At 34.5% G+C, this 24,696-nt stretch overlaps 1 protein-coding gene across 4 annotated transcripts in view; it reads right to left on the bottom strand.

Annotated features, from left to right (window-relative positions):
• Positions 1-165: 165 nt before the first annotated feature.
• LOC145934949 (ankyrin repeat and BTB/POZ domain-containing protein 2) overlaps positions 166-24,696 on the bottom strand; it is a 29,063-nt gene continuing 4,532 nt past the window's right edge. The window contains exons 1-14 of one of the 4 annotated variants that reach the window (XM_083035870.1): positions 14,370-14,447; positions 12,368-13,120; positions 7,839-8,040; positions 7,388-7,630; positions 6,636-7,115; positions 6,147-6,477; positions 5,649-5,884; positions 5,355-5,557; positions 4,468-5,196; positions 3,993-4,261; positions 3,606-3,811; positions 3,199-3,492; positions 2,670-2,852; positions 166-2,580 (exon numbers count right to left, since the gene is read on the bottom strand). In XM_083035870.1, the coding sequence (XP_082891996.1) occupies positions 2,374-2,580; positions 2,670-2,852; positions 3,199-3,492; positions 3,606-3,811; positions 3,993-4,261; positions 4,468-5,196; positions 5,355-5,557; positions 5,649-5,884; positions 6,147-6,477; positions 6,636-7,115; positions 7,388-7,630; positions 7,839-8,040; positions 12,368-13,077 (4,293 nt within the window). In that variant the 5' untranslated portion in view covers positions 13,078-13,120; positions 14,370-14,447 and the 3' untranslated portion in view covers positions 166-2,373. Of the gene's footprint in view, positions 2,581-2,669; positions 2,853-3,198; positions 3,493-3,605; positions 3,812-3,992; positions 4,262-4,467; positions 5,197-5,354; positions 5,558-5,648; positions 5,885-6,146; positions 6,478-6,635; positions 7,116-7,387; positions 7,631-7,838; positions 8,041-12,367; positions 14,264-14,369; positions 14,448-21,398; positions 21,632-24,696 lie in introns of those variants that run through there. The other 3 variants (XM_083035871.1, XM_083035872.1, XM_083035869.1) reach the window with 3 other exon arrangements.

The raw sequence follows: 24,696 nt of genomic DNA, 5'->3' as shown, positions 1-24,696 counted from the left end.
TTTATATTTTTAAATTAAAAATTTGAATAATATAAATAATTTTATTTATATTTTTAAATTAAAAATTTGAATAATATAAATAATTTTATTTATTTTTAAATTATTTTTAAATTAAAAATTTGAATATAAATAATTTTATAATTCTAATAAATTCTATATTCGTAAGCATTGACAGAGAGTTTGCCGAGAAAACTTTTCTCATGTTGTATGCTTCAATTACCTTAAAATATGTAATAGTGATATATATATATATATTTATAGAAATTTGTTAATATCTTTTTATAGCTCCAAATTGTATATTGTTGATACTATGTATTAACTTGACTGTCGCGTTTCTTTAGTAAACTATATTTAAAATATTATGTAAAAGAATTAGGTTCTGTGAAATTAATTGTAAACAGATTTATAAATGGGCAGAAAATTTCAATTCTTTATGTGTAGACATCAAGCCGCTGCGCAAATGAAATGTTTATTCTCATCGCAACATAAAATAATATTTAATAGCGCGTACATATAACTAATAAGTAAATTAATTCAAAACTTTCCATATACATATACATTTTTATTATATTTGTATAAAATATTTTTATGTACTTTATGGTTATTCTTGAATTATCAATCAAAACAATTTCTTTGGTATTCTATTATATGTACTATATTACATAGTGTTACTAACTGTAATTGATTTAACAATATTACAATTTAAACTAAACATGTCATTAAGTTATTGGATGGATAAAAATTGCGAGTTGACAGTTTATTTAAAGGCATCTTCAACTCTTTTAATGAAAAGATAAATTCTTCTAGTGAAATTGTATTAATCAACTACTGCATAAGAATCCGCATGTTAATCCATATGCTATGCTTTTTCCCAATTGCATTTTATTTCAATTATATATTTTCTAAAGCTTGTACTTTTATTGCTGTAAATTTTGTTTAATAAATCTAATTCAATAATTTTATTGAACAGTACCTCAATAGTTTGCATGATAATTAACTTGTATATTAATTTTATCAATATAATTCTCAATACATAATTTTCTTCAGTAACAGAAATTTCTGAAAATAGCATCGTGGATTAATTTCGTAGAGAATATTGCAACTTGACTAACTAAAATATATACAAAATAATAACATGTATATGTATCTCAAAAGTTTTCTTCAAGATTTGAAATATCACCGCGCCTGATTAAATTAATCAAAATGATTATATCATTTATAATTGTATCGTTAAAGTGATACCGCCTATAAAGCGAGGTTTCAGATTGTAGGTGTCGATAGATATAAGAGGGAAAAATCGACTCGATTGAGACAGCCACTTTCCTACAATTACTCGATTCTGATATGAATATTAGGCATTCCGGATCCTTAAAAATCCAACATATAATATAATTAAGATTATAATCTGACTATTGTATATATAATTAATCATTAACATTCTTTAAATAAATAGTGCTATAACATTGATAACGATACTTGCGCTAATGTCAAGTATAATAGCTTTATTATGCCATTGTTGATTTGTATGTGCTAAATTAATATTAAGCATTAAATTATGTTTTGTTTTTTTTTGCAAATAAAAATTTGTTTATATCCTATATGTTATATAACTATAACAAGGAATTGCATTGAGAGAAATATAAAAAATATCTATATAAAATGTACTATACATGTACAAAATTAGGAGTATCCGATTTTATTGAATTTTAAGGCTGTTAATAGAAAAGTTCAATTATTATATCTAATAACGAAATTCTTGTTACACATATGACTTGTATATAGTATAAAAAATTATTGCAGTATGTATTGCATAATTATTGCAAGTGTATTTATATACTATATACATACTATATAATGGTCGGACCTTCCGTCGCCAGAAAGTTTGTTCAATCGGATAAAACTCGATTTTTACGATAAATTTGTGGAAAGGGACATATAAAAATATCTAAGCTTTTATACTAGCTTATTTACATTTACAAGAGTACTTTGTAAACGGCAGTGATTTTCACATACACTTAATATTATCCTTATTACTTGTAACATAGCACATACATGATGTTGATATTTTAATATACAATGTACATATATAAAAATTTGTTCTTCTAACAATTCAAAATGATGATGTTTAAAATCATCACAATGAGACTTTTTTATATGATCTTTTAGAATATGATAATATTCAATTTTGTCAATATACTTAAGATTATATCTTGGAAATCTTCTAAAACATATACAAATCATGTAAAGTTCTTTTTACTTTGACATAGCTCTTGCAACTAGAAGTTGAGAGATTTAAACTGCGCAGTCATTTTATGTTCACTTTCAACACAATTATATACTTACTCATTTCCAACTGTATACTGCAAAAACAATCTAAGCTTTTATCTTGTTTTGTTGTTGAGATCGCCTGACTTTTATCCGCGATTGCAGTGTGAGCAACAGGCCCGCAAGAACATCGTGATTCGGTAACTTTTTCGCGAACAACAAACGCTTGACTGAATCATCGTACGTCAAGAGGGCCATCATATTTTGCAATAAAAATCCTTGACAATACTCCAAAAGCTGTGCTGCATTATACACCTGTAATTTTGAAATAATCCATCAAACGATAGTCTCATGTGCGCGATTCTTAGTTTCTCTACAGAAATATACGTTGTATAAAAATATACCTTTGCGTGAATATACATAGAAACGATATTGTCAAGATCCACCATTGTGGAACACTGTGCTTCACAGTATCTGAGCAAACCATCGAGTTGAAAGAAATTGGCTGCCGCCATTAATTCTAGGACATCACTTTGATTAACTTCCAAAGTGGCGCAACCGCCGTGATAAAGAAATTCCATGACCATCTGAAATCGAAATACATCTCTAAGAACAGCTTCCTTGTCTTTAATAAAATATTTATTAATTATTCGTGATATATAAATGCTAAGGACGACAAAAATTTAATTTATTAGTATATTTCAACAAATTAAAAATTTTATTTGCAACACTCACTAATAAAACACATGCAAGATATTGATAAAAACTGTTGGAATAATCTATTAGTTTCTGCAAAAAGAATTCATAAAAATAAACATCTAATCATTCTAGATGTCTCCCCCCTCCCCTCTCCTTAAATTACCATCAATTAACATTTAACTTCAAAATGCTGAAAAATAATACAATTATCATACAGGAAATATAAATGCGTACCTGGAATATGTGATATCTTATGTCGTTGATCTGCACAATAGGAGGATTGCCTTCGCATAATTTTGAGCTTAACATATTTCTGAATCTTGGGGAAGACGTAACTAATACAATCTTATGACCGTAGAAAACGCGACCTTCGACTCTAAATTGTACGTCACTTAATTCAGGATTATTTACAAATTTCGGATCGATTCTCGATCCGCTCGATAGAGTGGTATCTCTAATTGGCTTGATCGGCTCCCAGCCGAAGCATGTGCAAAATATATCAGCGAGCAAAAGCGTCGTACCTTCCTTCTGCAAAAACATAATACTAATGACATCTTGAATGATTGCATCAATGTATAATATATATTTTATAATTAATCTTAAAATCGACAATAGATATATAAACGCAACTCTTTATATACCTTACTATATCTAAAGATATTGAATAGAAGCGGCAGACATTCCTGCACGAATTGTGTAGAATAATCATCCGGGCAGACTTGAAGAAAATCTTGAAGTAATTGATCAATAACCGAATCCAGTCGCATTTCGTGAGCTGTCGCGAGACTGTGCATCCAGCAATGCAATGTCCAGCCTACTTTTAGCCCACGAAGTTCCATGGTGATATCTATTAAATCGTATATATATAATAAATATAATGATATAACATATATAATTAATATAATGATATAACATATATAATTAATATACTAATAAATATATAATATATAATTATATGAAAATATAAAACATATGTAAAAATTTTTTTCAATACATTATATTGTATATTAAAAATTATATTGTCTTACCTAAATGATTGCTTTCCGCGGTATGATACATGGCTTCCTGCAGCGCCTTTGTTTGTATTTTATTAAATACTGGTTCCTTGCCTTCTCTGCGAGCTCCCCTCCCTTCAGCAATCTGCTGTTGAGGATTAGTGCCGGCATTACCTTCCGCTAATATCTCTTCCAAAGATAATATCTCTTTTTCTCCACGCTTGGCTGAGAAGTTGAGGGGATGTGACAATAGTTGATGAAGACAGGTTCTTTGGCCATGCGCCGTTGCCACTGATATTGCGCTATTTATCGAGAATATAAAATTAAAGACTCTAGACTTTCTATTAATTTATAAATGCACTATAATCTAACATGTTTATCTTGATTTTTCAATATAGATTTATGTTTTTATAACAATTTATCCCAAAACAATGATCTATTATCTTATCGACGAAAAAATTGAATAAAGTTTATAAACACAGTTGGACTGTTAAAACTAAAGTAGCACCTGTAACAACCACGTTGCACGGAACCCGAGTAGGAGAACGAATCCTTGATCAGGGTAGACAGGAATGGTTGTGCACCATGTGCCAAGAGAAGAGCCACCATCTCGTTGTTTCCTGATCCCGTGGCTGCCTGCAAAGGTGTGACCGTGCATTTGTCCTCGCTGAGTTTTGCGCCACCCTCTACTGCGGCACCTCTCTCGAGCAATATTCTTGCCACGTTGCAATGACCCAAGAGAGCCGCGTAAGTCAGAGCGGTCCAATGTTGCGTTTCCGCGTTGAATACGCCACCCGGGGCAACTCCGTTGGGATTACCCGGGCTGTTGGCAGACATTCCATTCGCGTTCGGCATCGTTTTACCAGTCGGCGTCATCATCACCGATTGATTGATCGGACTCCTAATGTTCGGTGTACCGGAAGAAGTTTGCGGCACCTTGGAAGGTGTGTTAAACGACGAATTCGTCGCCGGCGGCGGACTCTCGATATTTACATCCGCCCCGGCGTCCAGCAAAGCCGTTACAGCTAATTCGTCGCCGTTAATACACGCTAACATCAGAGCCGTGAATCCGGCGTCGTTCACTGTGTTGATTTTCGTCGAGGGTAACAGCGGCATCGCCTGGGCTATGAGATCCGTTCGACCGCTGATCAACATCTTGAAGGCCATGTCTAACGTCAGCAGCCGGACGTATTCCGCATCGTCGACGCGCTTCGAGCACACCGCGATTTCCTCAGAGCTGCATATATATGTCGTATAGATTTTAATAAAGTTGTTAGAGATTTCAGAATCAACAAAACTAATCATAAAATTGAGACAAATCTATATATTTAAGTAAATTGCTAATTGTTTTACTCTACAATTACTTTGTTTTAATTAAAAGACGCTCTGACTGACCATATTGATCGGACGGGACAGTCCACCCCGGGCAACAGTAACCGAGCAGCTTGATTGATATCATCCTGGTCCACAACGAGACCATGTCTATGCTCCGCGTGTGCTGCAGCTACTCGTAGCCATTCCACTAATGGTGGCAGCACAACATAAGCTCGTTCGTACACTAATTCTTGTATTCCAGATCCACGTTCACCGTGTTCGAGCTTAAACAATACGTTTGGATTAGATCAATGATACACACTCGTAAATAAATCTGTGATGATTCGTTTTAAGTCTCTTAAAAATGTTCTATACCTGTGAGCACCTCATGTAATAAAACAGGGCGTGTAACGCTCTTGTTGTTAGCGGTATAGGGCAATGTCCCGCTTGTGCTACCTTAGAAATCAAGTCCATTAATTCCGACATCGAGCCCACGCATGTCGTAAGCAGCGAGGGTTCCAAAGCCGACTGAACCGCGTCTCGTCCGCTACGCGACGACGATGACGAATTCAAGGAACTTATGCTCGCCCAACGAGGCATCGCAAGAGCGCCTGCGAAAAAGACATTAATGTGATATGATCGATAAAATAATTATATTTTTCATTGATAAAGATAGTCAACATATATCGTGATATTCTAAGCGAAATTCGTACACCTTTAAAGTAAAATTCGCTATGTACTTTTTTATTTTTATATCATCACAATCAGTGTCTCGTTCTATTTAAAAATTTACTAAATAAATAAAATGAAAATTGAGCATCTGCCCAGTATGGCACATTATTCTCTCTTTTATCAAAGAATCAAACAACAAACCTGATGCTGTTCGACCGGCATTGAGATGCGCGTACGGCTGCAACAGACCCCATAAGTCGCCGCTGTTAGCTATAGCGTGCTCCAGCATCGTCGCCGTGAGAGTCGTATGCGGTTCGGTCGGCATGCATTGTAACAGTATCTCCTCCAGAAGATTCTCAATTCCGGCCGTGAGGTATATTGCGGCGTACTCGTGAATCATCCGACCGAGTTTCACATCGGACATCCAGCGTAAGAAACGTCCGACGGGCAATTGCAATCCCGAACGGGAGGCCTTCGATTGTTTCAGCTGATCGCCAGATACAGCGAACATCGCGGCGGCTCGAAGACAAGCCTGTCAAATATCAGATGACTAGTTAAATTGATCGTTTTGCAATCAATTTATTATTATTATTATATTAACATTAACAGTATAACATAATTCATTATTTTGTAATAATAATAGTGTCTAATTTTTCTTTCTTACACAATTGCAGTTATTTTCAAGCATACCTTGGTGCAGGAATCCGCTAGAGCCGGGCAGAGCACGATTTTAAAGGCACTGTACACTTCATGCTTGCTGCAGAGACCTATAGGCTTTGCCAGTCTCTGAGTCTCGCGACCGATCCTGACTAGCGCGCGTTGCAGTAGATAGGAGAGTCGCGGAATTGTCTCCATCGAGACCTGCTCCATGTGCTCCCTCGTACGACCATTCTGAAGCACGCGCAGCACGTCGTGGTGGGTCCATGGTAGCTGCTGCAGCTCCACCAAACGATTGTGAGAGTCCACCCAGACGAACTCGTCGGCGCTGGTTACGTTGGTGTTGATTGTCTCCAAACTGGAGTGTCGCATCAGCCTTCTTACCGCTGGCTCCGAGCTCTCCGAACCGCTCAGCGACGAGTACGTGGACGAAGACTTGTGCGAACGCATCGTCAGCTGTTGGATCGCCAGCTTTATGTCCTCCAAACCGGAGCCTGACCATGGTACCTGTAGCTGTAATTAGAACAAGACATGCTGAAGAGAGAAACAAAATAATCTATATCTACAATAATTTTGATCCTAAGTTTATTTTAATTGAATTGATTAATTAACATTTATGGAACCAAACATTAATATTCATGCAATGTCTATAATACTCGATCTATTTTATATAAATTCTAACTGAAATTTAACTAATTTTCTAGAGACAGTACAGAAAAGGAACAGAGATCGATGAAATCTCAGTTATCTTCGACTAATATTTATAAGAGCAGCTTTATTGAAACCTTGGCAGGAGTAGCTCTATGCCGATTGCGATTCTGGCCTGATCTTTTGCCGTTTCTCTGAGTAACCGACGCCGACAGTCGATCGTCCTCAGGTACAGCGTTCAGTTGCTGAGGACTATGAATCTTGTGATGACGATGCGGCGGCGAGCTGCTGCTCGTGTGGCCGCCGGTGTCTGACATGCTCGCATGTCCGGAAGATCGGTTCTCATCGGAGGAGCTGTTACCGGTGCACTCTGGCCGCCTCTGCAAAAATTTGGCAATCTTTTACGGCGAACAATGACATTTTCTAATTTTTGTCCGTCAAATAATTTTTCTTAATACACATAAAGAGCGTAGAAAAAAATGTCTGATATAATAATAAAATATCAGAGAAATATATTAGAAATCAGACATACGCATTCGTAGAGCTTTTTGACGCAGATTTATCGTAGGCTGAAATATTTCCACATACCTGAAGTGCACGAAGCTCGTGTAAACTGAGATGATGATGTTGAGAGTGACGTGGGTGTTGAGAGATTGGTGTCGGTGCTACACTGTCCGTATCTCTTTCCGGTATCATATGGACCATATCATGGACCCCGTTTTTGGGTGAATTCTCGGTAAAATCCTTCGAGTAAGGGGGACAAAATATCTCACGGCTATTGCTACCTGGCCTATAAAAGAATTTTGATTAGTTCGACATGTGATTTATTATATTTATATTTTATTATTTTATTTTATAATTTGTTATCCTTAAATATTTATTATATATATTTATTTTTATACTTTTATTGTATATCTATTATTATATATTTTTACTTTTTATTATATATTATTAAATTATATATATTTTCAAAAATTGGTATTATTAATTTTATTAAAGTTGAGGAAGCTGCGCGCGCGTAATATTTTTCAGCTTTAATAAATTTAATAATAAAAATGTTTGAATATATATAATTTGAATATGTAATTTAATAATATATAGAAAAAATATAAATATAATAATAAATATATAAAGATAACACATTATAGAATAAAATCATTAAAAATATATATGTAAAATAGATAATAATTATAAATAATAAATTACGATATCAATTCATCGACACCGTAAGTGAAGCTTTATTTCGATAAAAACTTTATGAATCTTTCATAAATATGTACAATTCTATTAATATCATACGCAATAATAAACTAACTTTGACTAAACTGAAAGCTTTGTAAGATTAATTTATATCCAACATGAAAAATACATTTTTTATTTCAGAAGAGAAAATTCTCTTTGCATATTGTGAGGAATGTAGTAAAATAATGTCTCGGATATTTCTATCATAAATCTCCTCTCTTCATTACATTACATCATCATGCTATGACAGAATAGATAAATGGAATTAACGGAAACTAATGTACGTATCGAGAAGTACAGATTAAATATTTTCGGACATGTTTCCGCGTGGGGGTGAAGAACAAAATCTCTTTACATTAGTCATCTCTTTATATTATTTACGAATGTATTATATGTTTCAACTTCTTTTTGAAATTGATCTTTTCTCCAGGAAAATATCAAGACAATTGATTGATTTTATGTGTGTGAATAATTAGAAATAAAAATTTTTTCCGCTAAGTTTGTCTCAGCGATAAAATTAAGTAATAGAATCTCTCTTTATATATTTAATTTTTAATAAAGTTTATTTCAATAAAATATATTTTGTAATTCAAGGTTTATCAAGATATTTTTAAAAAACTAAGTTTTCACTAAGGTACAATCGACTCCAATTTGAATAAAAAAATCAACAAAAAGTTCGTGGCGAGCATTCTAGAATCATCCAATATATAAGTTTCTCATTCAACGACCAACGAATGATACGCGATATCCTGTTGGGTAGGTCGGCGCCTTCTTAATTGTCGTAGGGCTAATTCTAGCTTGTTTTCGAGCGATTGCCTTATCTCCTGTGAGGAAGTGCATAGCGTCGCACGCGAGACGGATGCATTCCGTGAAAAAAGGATTTGTCTTTCTCTCTTTCCCTTTTTCTCCCTGTAGAAGTTATATTCTCAAAAATATTTAAGTCCGACATGTTAACGCCGCGCCCGATTTCTATTTCTCCAGAGATAAGCTATCCATGAAGAAGCAAATAAAGTATGCTCATCTTGCCGTATATATATAATAAGATTCATGTTATTTACGAACTGTTACAACGATTGTAAACTCGGAATTATTTTTTTTACCCTGGAATAGCCACGTTGACGTATGAGGTACCTTTGCACAAAAATTTATTTAACTCGCGGCGTAAAAATGCGAAGAATCATAGTGAAACGTACGTTTGACGTAAAATGTATCAAATTAAAAAAAAACGTAACGCGTAACACACAATATACAAAATCTCGAATTTACTCGTGTTTTATCAAATATTGTTTGCATATACAACAATCTCGAATTGCTCACGTTTTATCGAATATTTTTGGGGCAAACGTACTTTTATATTTTTAAATTTATCAATTTTTAAATTCCAGAATCTGACAATGTACATTTCGCATATTTCGAAAAAAGCGGTATCGAGAGAATTCAAAGAGAACGCAATGCTTTATCGAAAACGAACAATTGTCGTTATTCAAAAATGATTTAAGCCAACAACATATCTCTAATTAAATCGAGTTAAAGGCGCGCGAGTTTCACCTATAGAGTGTAACTATAAAAAACCATAGATATCGAAATACACGCGTTTCGAAATCCTCAAATGAATGCTATTATATTCGATCGCGCGACTATTGTTAGTCGATATTGATGCCGAGGGGGAGACTTGGCTTCGACAACTTTCAAATCCAACATTAAGGTTGTATTGCGTAAACTGCACGCTCGCGGTATCCGAGAGATGCCGAGAGATATAGCAGAGATACGCGTAAAATGCAGCAATGCAAGTAGCGTATCGAACAAATCAATTCCCGGTTATGGCATACAATTATGCGAAAAATGCGCGGTCATTTAATCCGCTCGCCGCACATTTCACTTTTTAGATATACCACTGTTTCGAGAACGAATCAATTCAGAGTCCGCGATTATTATTTATTTATTTATCTATTTATAAACGAGATAAAAAGATCCCTTTACTAAAATAATATGATTACAATTACTATCAGCAAAAGATGCAGAATAAGATGCTGAAAGAAGAATATGAGAAAATAATTTTACAAATTACAATAAAGAAAAAATCTATCAAAGACAATAAAATTATAAACGTTTAAAAAAGCTAAGAGACATATTTTAAAAAATCAATACAATCGGAGAATTACGCGATTATCCAAGCAATATATACTATCGTGAATTAAATAAAATTAAACTTAATCCAGCAAACGTATTTACAAAATAGAATAATTATATATGCTTATTTAATCAATCACTGTTTCTTAAACAAATTGAACCGCTAAAACTTCATAATTGTAATCATGATTATAATTCATAAAATAAATTGCATAATGATGTATTCTGACAATTTGTGCAATATTGCGATTTCAAATTACAAAGAGTATATTTTATTATAAAAAATAATTTAGAGAAAAGATTTCGTACAACCACTTGTATATCTCGAGGATTTTTCCGTTTGTTGCAATTTAACAAATAGAAATATTATATATATATATTTTTTATATATTTTATATATATAAAAAGTATATAATATTTTTATATTTTATCGTCCTATTGCATCATTGGAAGTTAATTATTTTTAAAAAAACATTATCTAATGCTTAAAATAAAAAATAAAGTGCTTAAAGTAAAAAAGTGACATTCAATTTGGGAAAAAAAGAATTTTAAAGAAGATAAATAATGAAATATCTCTTCAAGACATTCGAATGCTCTTATTATGGACTTTGAGAAACATCAACGTTGGAATTCGAGCATTAGCAACGCATCATCTGAATTTCCTTGGAGAGCGAGAAGAACGGATCGTTTGTATGAGGGGAACTAAATCAGCAAGATCGCAGCTACGAGTTCTTAAAACAACTCGCGTAATCATTGAATGTAATGCCGATTCGAGGCGCCTTAACACGACGTTTTACACGCACGTCTCTCATTATGATGATATCGATTCGATACAGAGCGTGAACATTTCATATAGAAATAGACGTCCATCATCCGCAAGAGAAAAATTAAATGAACGCGAGCATAAGAGTTTCAAAAATACGAACTGTCCGATAATGATGTCATTCGGACATCGCTTATGAATTATAAACCACTAAACGTTTTTGATAAGTGTGCAAAATCAATGACACGTTTAGATACATATATAGTCCTCCGTTTGATAACGAGATAAATGCACAAGCATATCTCATATATTTTTTATAACTGAAAATAATAAAAATTTATAATTTTATTTTCATCGACATTATAAATCTTAAAATACAGATCGATCTTTTTATCCCCTCGATATTTTTTTTTTATTCTTTAGCACGGCTCACTTGCTCGTTAAGAGTAAAACATGAGGAAACAATAATTTTATTAATTAGTTGTTATTGTTTGAACAAAATTTTTAATGAAAAAAAAAAATGTATATTTTATAAAATTATTTCGTCTGTAAATATTTCATATATAAAAGTATAAAAATATAAAAAAATTAATATTCTATTAAATATAATAATTAGGATTATACATTTCTTTTTATTAAAATACAATTACTTTTATTTACTCTTCTCTCTCTCTCTCTCTCTCTCTCTCTCTCTCTCTCTCTCTCTCTCTCTCTCTCTCTCTCTCTCTCTCTCTCTTTCTCTTTTAATATTAAAATTATTTTATTCGTAATAAAATTTATATCCCAGAAAAGAGATATTAATGGGCTAATCAGCTTCCTTCATTAGCATAGACAACAAACACGGCCTCGCAGAAATAATAGGTTATCGCGTTGTACGCGAGGAGACACGAGAAGGAATCCCGACTCGCCGAAAGGCACAATATCCATCCACTCTTCTCCCTTCAGCCGCGATAAACATGCGAGAGCTCGAGCGTAAATTTACCCTCTCAGCCGCCACTGCTGCACGAAGCTCCAGTCCGCCTTGAACCCGCTCGTGTCCCCCGGCAAGGACCAATAGTCCTCCAGCTGGCTCTCGTCTTCCTCTATCCTCAGCACATCCTCCCTGCTGGGACTGACGTTCACCACGATCTCGTGCACGACCTTGGGATCGCCGCCGTTCTCCGTCACGGAATCCCGTCGTCCATCGTCGTCGTTTTCGCCGTCCTGCTCCGTCGAGTCGGGGAGAATCTTGTCGTTACGCGGCCGCAACGAAGCCTCGACAGGAGGATCCTCGTTCTTGTATCTCGACGTCGCTGGCGGCGCAGCTTCCGGCGGTGATTGCTGCCTCGCCCTATCCTCCCTCCGTCTCGGATTCGAGTCGCCAAAGTAGATGACCGTCTTGTGACCGACGTCCCTCCCCAGCTTCGAGTCGCGACCGTCGTTTACGACCTGATCGCCGCCGCCACCGCGACGACTTCGGTCCTCCAAGGTCGAGCTCCTCTCGTAATCGTCGTACTTCGTGACGACTTCCCCTCGGAACGCCGGGGGCTTCGGCGAGAAGGGCACGGCGCGTCGCAGGATGAAGTTGGTGCCCTCGTTGCCGAGCTGCTGCTGAATCTCGATGTCGTTCGCACTCATCTTGTAGCCCTTCAACTCGCGACACAGTATGCACCTGCAGTCCTCGGTGCACTGCGCTCGTCTTGTGGATGGCATGTCATTCACGGTGGATCATTCTAAGAAGGGTTCCAGGGCTACTCTAAATGGCACCGGACGAAAAACCAATTTTCTCGCCTATCTACAGGCGCGTAAAATTCGAAAGCGCGATCGAAGAGGTTTCCCCGATAATATTCCGAATTAACTTTCGATTTAATTATGCACGTTTCACTAGAGCAGTTTTATTCATCGCGCACTAAAATAACGAGTATTCGCGGATAAAAAATTTCTAAAGTGTGACTCTCTTTCAACTCGTTTTTCAATCATCCTTTTCTTCTGATTCGTTGATTTTTTTTCGTAGAAATGTGACCGAAGGATATCACAGATTTATATATTTTATTAGTCACAGATCTTTGCTCATCTTTAATTATCCTCCTCGACTGCTTTTCAGTTCACTAGAAACTGGAGCAATCCATTAGACTTTACAGCAGCTCGTGGAATCACCGGATGTCGGTTTCACGTTCGATGATAACGCGTTCGTTGCTCCAGTTTCACGCGAACTTACCACAGAATCATCTCGCTGATTCATCGCAAAGCAGCGATAAAGATGATACTTCAACCGAACAAGTCATCACTATACTTATTATTTATTAATTGCAAGATCTCGCCCATAATCTACAGCACACATATAAATTTAAAATTATTCCTCCCCGGATTATCCTCGATAACACCGTTTCGATGATGTGAAACTGATCTCGCGGAAATTATCGCGAATGTTTACAAAAAGAAAGAAAAAAAAAAAACGAAACAAATCGTAATTATAACGTTACTCTTTTCCGCTACATTGACACTCGGCGGTCATCATACTGTGCTCAATGTAAACACGCGACTGAGACGACGACGATGCGTCTACGGCTTCCTGTGCATCGGCGAAACAGGTGAAACGCGTGTGCTTCCCTGCAGCAACGTCGGGGAGAAAAGAAGAGATATCCGTATCACTTTCCTACCTTCACCGTACCGTGTCCCCCGCCCGTTGCTCTTTGTTCCGTCGCGCGTAACTATGATATCACGGGAAAAAGAGAGGCTTCTCGCGTTTGTAAAAAAAAAAAGACGTCCCGACGACGTAAAAATGACACTTGGAAATATTCGCGCTCTCCATTTTGTCGCCGGTCGGAGATACTCAAAGTTATCGAATTAAATAAGCATAATTAAAATATAATAATTAAAAGAATAATTTTCGCATTTTTATTTTTGAAAGAAATGCGAAAAAATTGCCCACATATAATCATATATAAATGTATAAAATTATAATTATGTATAGAATATTTTATAATTTAGTCGCAATTTTTTACTTTTTCTAAAAAAGACGTCGGGGTGATAAGAGACTCCGAATTAACTATTTCGACTATATCGAGGCAAATAAGTAATTATACGAATAATTATGTAAGACCACTTGTATGACACATAATTTGAGCTTTCTGGATAACATTGCGTAACATTTTTTAAATTTTACAAAACTGAGATTAACATATCACATGGGAGATTAAGCGCGCGAGTACGAATCTAGCGCAGACTTCTGGTTTTATCATTATCGGCATAACCGAGAGCTTATCACGAACGGTTGCAACGTGCGTAAGTGGCCGGCAGTCACTGTAGTAAACTACTGCCATGCTCTTTCCACCGGCCAACCGCGCAGGAAACGGGAGAACACAAACGAGTATGTATCTTTATACATAGAGAAAGAGAGAGAGAACTCCACCATATGTTTCGGGGGAGAATTTCCGGCGACCATCCCACTTCCTATGGCCGTGTACTCAAATCACATCGTTCCGATCAGTATCCGTGACGGACTCTGACATCGCTTTCGATATTGTGTCGTTGCTTTTTTCTCACCTTTTATATGTATATGTATTGTATATGATCAGTTCGAAATTTGTGATATTCTCACACTTTTCAGATACAATGTCATATTTAAAATGTATCTAAGAGTATAAACTTGATTAAGGTTTAACCCTGATGAGCGGCTCATAATTCTCCTTGTTTTTTATTTCCTAACTTGTGAATAATTCGACAATTTCGTGAACCTCAATTATTTATATTTCCTGAAATACATTCCGGTTCATTGAATTCGCAATACAAAGGAATCCTCAAAATGTATAATCGAAAATCGAAAATTATTTTAATTGCTTTATAATTAATAATTATATGCATTCCTTATTTACCTAAACTGTAACATGAAGAAAATCTTTAATTACAATTATGAAATTTAATAAATAATAATAACAAAATTAATAATTATTTCTGGTGTTAATTCAGTTTCAATAAACGATAATTCAATAACAAAAAGATAATCATTCTATTATCTGACAGTTCGAATATAATTAAGAATATTTAGTTTTCTTTCTGTATTTTTTATTTAGTGTTTCCTGTTAATGGGGATGATAAAGTTTCTACTGCTCTGAAAAAAGAAGTCCATATATAATCATATATATATAATTATATATAGAATATATTCATATATATTCTCTTTCTCTTATATACTCTCCGTCCGTTATGCGACAAAAATAATTAGAAATATAATTTTTATATTGGTTTTTTTTAGATAAAAAATTGCGATTACATTATAAAATATTCTATATATAATTACATATACATTTATATATGATCGCATGTAAGCAATTTTTTCGCATTTTTTCAAAAATTATTTTTTCCAAAAAAGGACAATGCAAAAATAATTCTAATTATTTTTTAATTATTCTTCTTATTATTTTTCTTATATATACGGACAGAAATGATATGAGACAAAATATATATAGACATATAATATATTTATATTTATTTGATTATATATATATATATATATATATATATATATATATATATATCTACGGATTTCTTTTTTTGGACGTGTAAACATTTTGCATCGATAATTATCATGAAAAAGGCTGAAGCTAGTGTATCAAATGCAACAAATTTCCTAAGACGGTTCCATCTTCGAGATAAACGGGTTTTAATAACATCTCACGCCTGCGTCTTATACCGGTATCGTAACCTTTCGTATCGTGAAATCTGTCCACACGATCGACGTGAAGAAGGTTGAGTACCCCGTTGCTGATTCCTTCCGGTACTGTTTTACCGCGGCGCGAGGAAGATTCCCAGGAGAGGTTCCTCGTAGTAATTAAACTCAGGTGCAGGTGAACGCGGGGTACCTCTCGCGGAAAACAGGAAGCGAAGTAGGTCAGCGTTAAAACCGTCACCATTAGAATTATACAGCAGCTAATATACGCGTCTGGGAAATGTATGCGTCGCGAATTATTTCCGCGTGGATCATTATAGCGCGCGCGAGAAAGAGAAAGAGAGAGACTCTCGTCATTGATGCAACGGTGCATCTATCATAAATACTTACGAGGCGATTCACGCGTCAAAATTGATAATTGCGGATGAGTAAGTTGAATGTACGCCCCGAACGCAACCGAACGCCATGTTTTCTCTTATTGTTACAGCGATAAATCGATGAAAATTTATACGAAATTTAATTATATCAAATTTTCACCAGATTATAATCAGATAATATTTATCACACATGCGACATTTTTTCTATATAATGTAATTTTGTTTAATATTAAATGTAAACTGACTAGATTTTAATAAGAAATGCATATGTAAATTTTTTAGACTTATTGTTAATTTCTATCGTTTGTGACAAATCATTTACTTTTTAATATATCTTTCGGGTAAACAGAATTTTCTGATTCAATTATTCAATTATTGAAAGAGTAATATATAAACTATGTGGATTAGATCTTTAAAAACTATCACAGATATAAACATATAGAATAAAGAATGAAAAATGCTTTTTGCAATTTTCGGACAAAATTTTACGGATGCTTCATCACCTTAAAATAACTGTATCTCTCTGATAATATTCGTCACACATGGCAATTTTGTTATATACGTATATATTAATTTAATATTATACATATTATATAATAAGAAGGCTTTAATAGAAGCCAGTTATAAAACTACTGACTGCCTTGAGCCCGAGTTACCGTAAATTAACGCGAAACCAGACGGCTCTACCCAGATAAACCGGTACTTATTTTTTAACGCGCGTTTCGTGTGTGAGAATCTATCGAAATCAACTTGATCGCACGAGGGATCATTAAACTCCAAGCTATATAAATATAATAGGGGGAAAAAAAGCGTAAGAAGAGATCGCAAAAATAGGTGTAAAAACACGAAATTCGAAATAAATCATACATAATTTCGGAGTAAAATACGTTCTTGTCGAGGAAGCCGAAATGTAGAAAGAGTTTCCGCCGCTAGTAATAGAATAACATTTCTGAATGAATGAAATTTTTAAGAATGGCCAGACGCGAAATCTGCCGAAACACATATGTGTCTCGGACGGACTCGGCAGGAGGAAGAGTTCAAGGCAGATATTGTCCGTGCTCACGAGGGCGAAACTCCGGTGTCAAGGGCGGCGACGGCGGAGGCGGCAGCACGAGGATATTAAATTATTTACCGAAGCGTGTCTGCGCCCGAATAATCTCCGCTCTCGCCGAATATTCTCGGTGAAGCTCTCCTATATACGAGGCGTTTATCGCCGTCGAATAACGCCGGTCGTTATTCGACGTTGAAGAAAGGGGAATTGCAACTCCTCCTCTCTAGAATGTGCATGTTATAATTTTTCGTTTCTTTTTCCTCCACGCGAAAGTGGCGCATATATGTATATACATACATGCATACATCCACGGAGCACCAAACGGAAGTTCTGCAATGCCGCATTCTGACCGCATGTATAAAAGCGAATTTTTTATTTGCCCGTATAAAGTTGGACAGCCGTTAATTTGTTTCTTACATTTGTGTGTGAGAAAGAGAGAGAGACCAGCTGGTACGATGACGTATGAATAATAAAAAGGATGTAATAATGTTACGAATTACGTTTCAAGTCCAAGTACTTTTTACCTTGCTTCACGTAAGGATTAAAAATGTCCGTATTATACGATTAATTACTCGCGTAAGAGATACACTCGATTCGACAGAGATCGAAATGTAATAACACGTTCGGAACAATTTTAATAATAATTGCCGAGAGTCTCGGTTGCAATGCATAGGAGCATAAATAATTAATAATAAGTAGGAAACCGTCGCGTTCAACGGCTAACGGTTCTCGCGAATGGGAGTGAATGCACGAGATATTAAGTGAAACTTTTCAAAATCGAGATTCTCTCCGAGAGAAATTCTATAGTTCTAATCTCACACTTTTTTCTATCGCATCACCGCGCAGCTTAAAAAGAAAAAAAGAAATATATATATATATATATATTTTAAAAAAAGAAGCATTTTCTGGACCCACGTTCATATAACTTTTTTCATCCTTATGATGAGAATATATAGAATTAATGCGTTCTTAGAGTTTGATCACCTTTTCTAAAAAAAATACCTATATAATATATATTTATAATATACATATATAATATATATTTCTGTAGTTGTATGTCAGATGAAAGAATTTTGTTCTTTCAAGAAATGGCATTTCTCTCTAACGGTCTACAATACTTCAATGCATATACTTATATATTATACAGTGTTGGAGAAAGATGATGATGTAACATTGTACATTAAATGTATATTATATTAGATTCGATTATATTTTCATTGTGATAAAAAGAACGAGAACAAGTGATGAAGATAGATATCTTCAGCGTAAACATTATATAAATATCGCGAAGATGTTATGACCATCGACAGAAAACAAAATGCAAAATGCATATGAAAGATGCACTTCATCTGAACAAAGCATAAAAAGATAGCTCGTAAAGTATTTATTCACTGTATTCATCGAATTCTACGTCTATATGTGGGGTGCTTCTGATTAGGTCGCAATTATGAATGACATGTCGGTGCAGAATCTTGCACGCGCAAAAGGCTAATAAATGCGGTTCGCGCATCTTCCTCCGATAGTAAAAGCTAGTTAAAATCAACGCTATGCATAAGAGCGGAGGATGGTGAGGCGGAAAGAGCCATTAACCTGAATATCTGCCGCGGATTCGCCGCGGCATCGACGGGGTTTCCCCTCGCGCGCATCTTTAATCATGTTCCCAGATGCAGCGCCGTGTTTTCCCGCCAGTTTCCGACTTTCGGATAACTAATTAAAAGCGAGCTCTCTTTTCGCACGATCGTGCGCGTAAGTGATATGCCAGACTAATTTCTATTTCATCCTAATTCGCCGTCGAGAAAATGAATCGAACGATTGAACATTGTTGAATGAAATGAGATGCGGGGCGAGAGTAAAAGTTTCACGAGCATGTTCGAGCGCGAGACTACAATAATAGTCGCCAACATGATCGAAGATCTCGCGGAGAATGTGAAAAAATGCATATATCCCTTGCACACCTCAGCCTTATTTACATCCAATTACATCCCCCATCACGATGCCGCAGCCAGCTTCTTTCGCGACGCGATATCTTCCGCAGAAGAACGGCTGTGGCAATGAAGGAAAAAAAACGTTCAACTTCCCGAAAGAAGTTTTCGCGTACAAAGTTGGCAGAAGCGATATAAAGACGAGCTCTTAAATTTCAACCTTGCAGTCTTATCTGCATACCGAGCAAATTTTTCGGACCCGTGACTGGGATTGAAAGTGATGTCGATGAAACTAAATAACAGGGAAAGATAAGCTATGTCATATGAGACGTACGTTGCCCCCGGGATCGTTAATCGAATCGGTTGTAATTATGTGCCTCGTAAATTTTAACGATCTTCGATCAGAACGGTAAGCTGATTCGGTGAGCAAAAAAGTGGGCGTTATAATTGACAATATGCAGGCGTCCTATGTTTTGGATTTATGAAAGTATGCTGAACTCTCGTTGCGCACACAAAACAAAGTCTATTGTTATTGAAAGCAGAAATCAGTTTTCTCGATGTTATTCCAAATAATCACGCTAAATGTCGCTTGATTTTCAAATTGTCGAAAAAATGCTGACATGTTAATTATATACGGTATAAAATACATTGACAGAATGTATATTGTACATTCGCTGTAATTACCATTATTTTACATCAATCGCGAATATATATGAGTTCGTAATTAGTAAAAATATGTAAAATAATCCCATTTTATAAAAAAAATTTATAATATATAATTATGCAATATCATATATTCTCATGTATATTAATACATTTTTTTAATCAGTATATAATTATTTATAAAATAATAAATAATTATAAACTGATTATATATAAATTAATTAATCATATTTTCTCAGAGAAAAAAACCTGTTCATCAATGTTTTTTTTACGATCAATTTTCTGCAAAAAATCTGACATGTGGGTGAGCACAAATATCACGAGAAGAGAAAAGAAAGAAAAGAAAAAAGATTGAACCAAGTATTTCTAATTCTTTTTTTTTCCGTAATACGCGGATGCGATGTTGAAGTGTGTCAGATGAAAGTCCGAGATGAAAGTGGGGTCGAGCATGATGCTACGTTAGAGAACTCGTAGGTCTAGATTTAAATTATCTCACAGAGATATTGTAGATAAATAACGATGCAGTATTTCGACCGAGTATCAACTAATTTTATGCTTTTTCGCTTTAGGTAGAGACTCGCAACTCGCTAGTACATTCAGGAATTTTCGTAGCCCGCAGGTACGAGGACCCGAAGAGTTAACTGAGATGTCTAGAAGTCTCGGTTTTAAATTCTCTAACTTCTTAACGATATTTCTATAATAGTTTCTTTGTACTCGAGGAATCCTTTCTTCAGATCTTTCTATCTTTTTACATGTTTTATGGCATTAAAGTTCGATTTAAATAACAAAAAGAAATTTTTTCTTCCTTGCAGCTCTATTGAAAAAAATTCGAAAGGATCCGAAACATTTAACGTTTCTTTTATCTTTAAATTTTATTGATAATAATTACTGCAGGTATATATTTATTGCAGAAAAGGCCCCAAAAGTGCAAGTTCCCTCTTACTATTGTAAAATAAAAAGAGATAATGTGTTTGTTAATTGAAGAAACTTTTATAGAATAGCGAGACAGGAAATTAATTTTTGGAGTTAATATTATATTGCATAATTATATGTAATTGTGATATTTTTAGTTTCTGTAAAATGTGTGTGTATAACAGTTGATAAATAACAATAACAATGATAAATAGAAATAATACCCGATCTATCTAATTTCATCGACATTCACGTTACATAACGTCGAATCCTAAACGATTTTAATCCGATTATTTCTTATCGCGCCTTAGCAGATTGCCAGGTGAAACAACAATCATTAATCAGATCTTCATTAAAATCGGTGTCAATTGACCGAACGCACGCGCGTCAATAGAACAGCCTCGTGCGGTTTTGAAATAAATAAAGAGAAATGCGCTCACCGTCGTGGCTTCGGACGGAGTATCTCGTGACCCGAATCGGATATGCAGATACTCAAACTGAGTGGTCCCCCATAGTGTTCTGACGGAGCGCCGGCGGTCTGCACAGTTGACTGTTGAGAGCCGGAGATACTTCCGGCCCAGCCGGAAGTGCCGCTTAGGAAGAGCGGCTGTTGCCCACTGTCCATCGTTGGCCGTTTCACGTATCTCTTCGAGAGCTAGCACCGCCGAGAAATCTGCAAATTATATGCAGGAACCATCGTCATCTCTCATATTAGAATGTTCGTTTACGATCGAAGCGAAGTTTCGATCTTCTCAATGTTTGATATGGACACACTTAACATAAATATAAAAAAAATATAATGTATCATATAATATATAGTCTTAAAATTTTTACATAGAGAATAAAATTATATATAAAAGAATTTTTATATGTAAAATATAATGTATTTTTAAATATATTATATTAAATAGTATATAATATAAAATTAAATTATACATTATATATATTAAATAATATATAATATAAGTATATATAAAATATATGTATATTATATTCTATTATATTATATACATGTATATTTTATATATTGATTTAATCTATGATTTAAACATGTTTTTTTTTGTTTTAAACATGATACTTTTCACTGTTTAAAATATATTTGGAGCATTAAAAACATTTTTAAAAAAGTTATGTTTTATTTAAAAAGAAAAACATGATTTTTTACTCCAACCCCGATTACATTCTAATAAATATTCCTAAATTGTTCCAATTTTTATTTCTTCTCACATTTTATTTTACATCATTGCATTTTATATAACGTTTCTTGACATTTCAAGTTTAATCAAACCTAAATGTGCAATAGTGAATTCCGTCTTTCAATAATATTGGGAGCAACGAGTGACGTTTGTTCGTCGCTATGGGAGAAAAGAACATTGTGAATTGCATTTCCAAACTCGGCGAATGAAAGGAAATGTTGTACAAACACGTCGCACAAGATAATACAGAAACTGCACCACATTTCGCACGAGAAAACTATCTAATCAGGGATAATCTATGAAAGAAAGTAATTATGCGAAACTTTCTCGAGCGCGAAGGTCATTAACGAGCAGCCGGATAATTGTGGGTGGGTAATTAACCACTGAGATGCTTATCGCGTTGAGGAAAACAATTATTCAGGATTTATTCATACGATAAAAGAATATCAAATAAACCGACAATAAAAATCATACTCCGTTAATAATGTCAAAATTGTATATTACTTATACAAATGTATTTTAATAAAGAAAAGAAAGTGCAAAAGAAGAAATAAACAGATCAAAAAGCGAAAAGGTAGAGAAAGTTGGAAAGCTAATTTCGTAAATCAGAAAATATTGTATGTGTGTGTATCAAACATCTTATAAAAATTTATAAAACAAGCACACATGTACTTTAGAAATTATATAAAATTGCTTATATTTTCTGCAATGATTAAATGCCTCGTGTATTTTTGCTTTATTTTCTCAAAAGGTACCACAGCCTATTTTTAAGCGTGTATATGGAAAATCTACCGATTATATATTCCCGCAGGAATAGAAAACGAAAAGAATACATTACGAAAGCCAGAGAATAAATTTGACCTGGGTTGCGATAACCCAGACGGATTATCGGGTCAGATAAACGGACGCGTAAAAGCCGCTTCGCGAATACATCATCGCGGACGCGAAAAGAGTATTTCGGGAATCAAGAGTCCCCGATGAGAAATGCTGTCTCATAATATACGGGGACCCGGAATTCTCGCCCCGCGCACGCATCGTGTTTATGCTCGTGTTGCTCGCTTTGACGGACTCTCATATGCAATTACTCTGCCAAGGTTCCCAAAGTGCTTCCTTAAACGTGCGTTTCAAGAAGGAGGACCCCGTCGTCGTGCCCGGCTGCTCTTTCGGGGAATCTTTATCGATGTAATATTCGCCGAATCTCATCAGTACGACAGTTTTCCAAGTTGAAATGACGAAGCAGTCATATAAAGGCGGTATCTTCGACAATTTTTTGTTAATAAAAATCTCTCATGCGTAAATGGTAAAAAAAGATCTTTTTCTAATCAAAAGTTAATGGAAAGTAAGCTCCTAAGAAGGATCTCGTTTTCAAAGTTTAAAAAAATATTAACTGTGTAAATTTTGATATACTAATACTAATAAAATTAATTTTATTCTTTTTTATTATTTAAAAAAGGTGAGTTGGGGACATCGTCTGCTTTACATAAAATGGGAAACAATTTTTGTACAATCTTGATATGTATTGTTCGCGATTCTTGAAAAACGAATAAATTATATGTAAATAGATTGCACAGCTCAATTCTCAATTCGGTGACTTATTTAGCAATACGAGGTTCTGAGATAGCTTATTTAAAGTAAACAGACCCTCCAAAAATGACATTATTTTGAAGTGTACTTTTAACTGACCTCGACTGGTCTCACATATTTTTTTTAACCGATCAGTCGGATATACATGCACGCATATCTGGGAACGAGCGGGCGTGTATACGAGTATGAAGTTGTGCCTGATGTATAAACCTGTCATTTGCCAAAAGAAAATCGGGGTCAACCGGTAATCAATAAGTGATTTTATAAAAAGACAAACTGAATATTAAATAATTCTTGAAACAATATGCCATATTTGTTTAAAAGAAACATTTCATTATAATCGTTAAACTCTCTCAAATAGGAGAGTGCTTTCTACAGAACAATACTATAGAATATAAACAATAAATATTATATTATAACACAAAAATATATAGAGAGAAAAAAATTACTAATGTATATTTATTTCTGTATTTTTTTACAATTTAAATTAATCTTCTTTAACTTTTTAATCAATTTAATCCTTTTAACGCGTTATGTACAACCGTAAAGAATAATTTCAAAACCCACTAAAGATTAAATTCACATATAAATTTGGATTAAAATTCAAGTTTCTTGAATTTTACAAATAAAGTGTAAAATAAAAAAAAATATTTGTTAAAAAAATTATCAATTAAAAAAATTAAAGAACATTACATCGATTAATTCTACGCCGAATGCTTTTTCAAAAAAACATAAAATATCAAATTTTGTTATTACTCTACTTGTCTCTTTGTCAACTTTTGATAATAATAAATTAAAATCAAATGTGTGCGTATTTTCCTGGAAATATATTTTTGCTCAGCTTTTTTTATACCATATTATTACATATCAATCAGGCAAGAATGCGATATCTCCTGTGAGTATACCCCTGGCAAATCAGGGAAGTGGTTAAAATGTATGACGATACAGCGCGATGCCT

The sequence above is a fragment of the Prenolepis imparis genome, unplaced genomic scaffold (genome assembly GCF_030444845.1).
Source record: "Prenolepis imparis isolate NDT839.2.m4 unplaced genomic scaffold, iyPreImpa1.0 SCAF_4, whole genome shotgun sequence".
Lineage (NCBI taxonomy): Eukaryota > Metazoa > Arthropoda > Insecta > Hymenoptera > Formicidae > Prenolepis > Prenolepis imparis.
The sequence above is the reverse complement of the archived record's forward strand: the minus strand, read 5'-3'. Positions and strand labels throughout refer to the sequence as shown.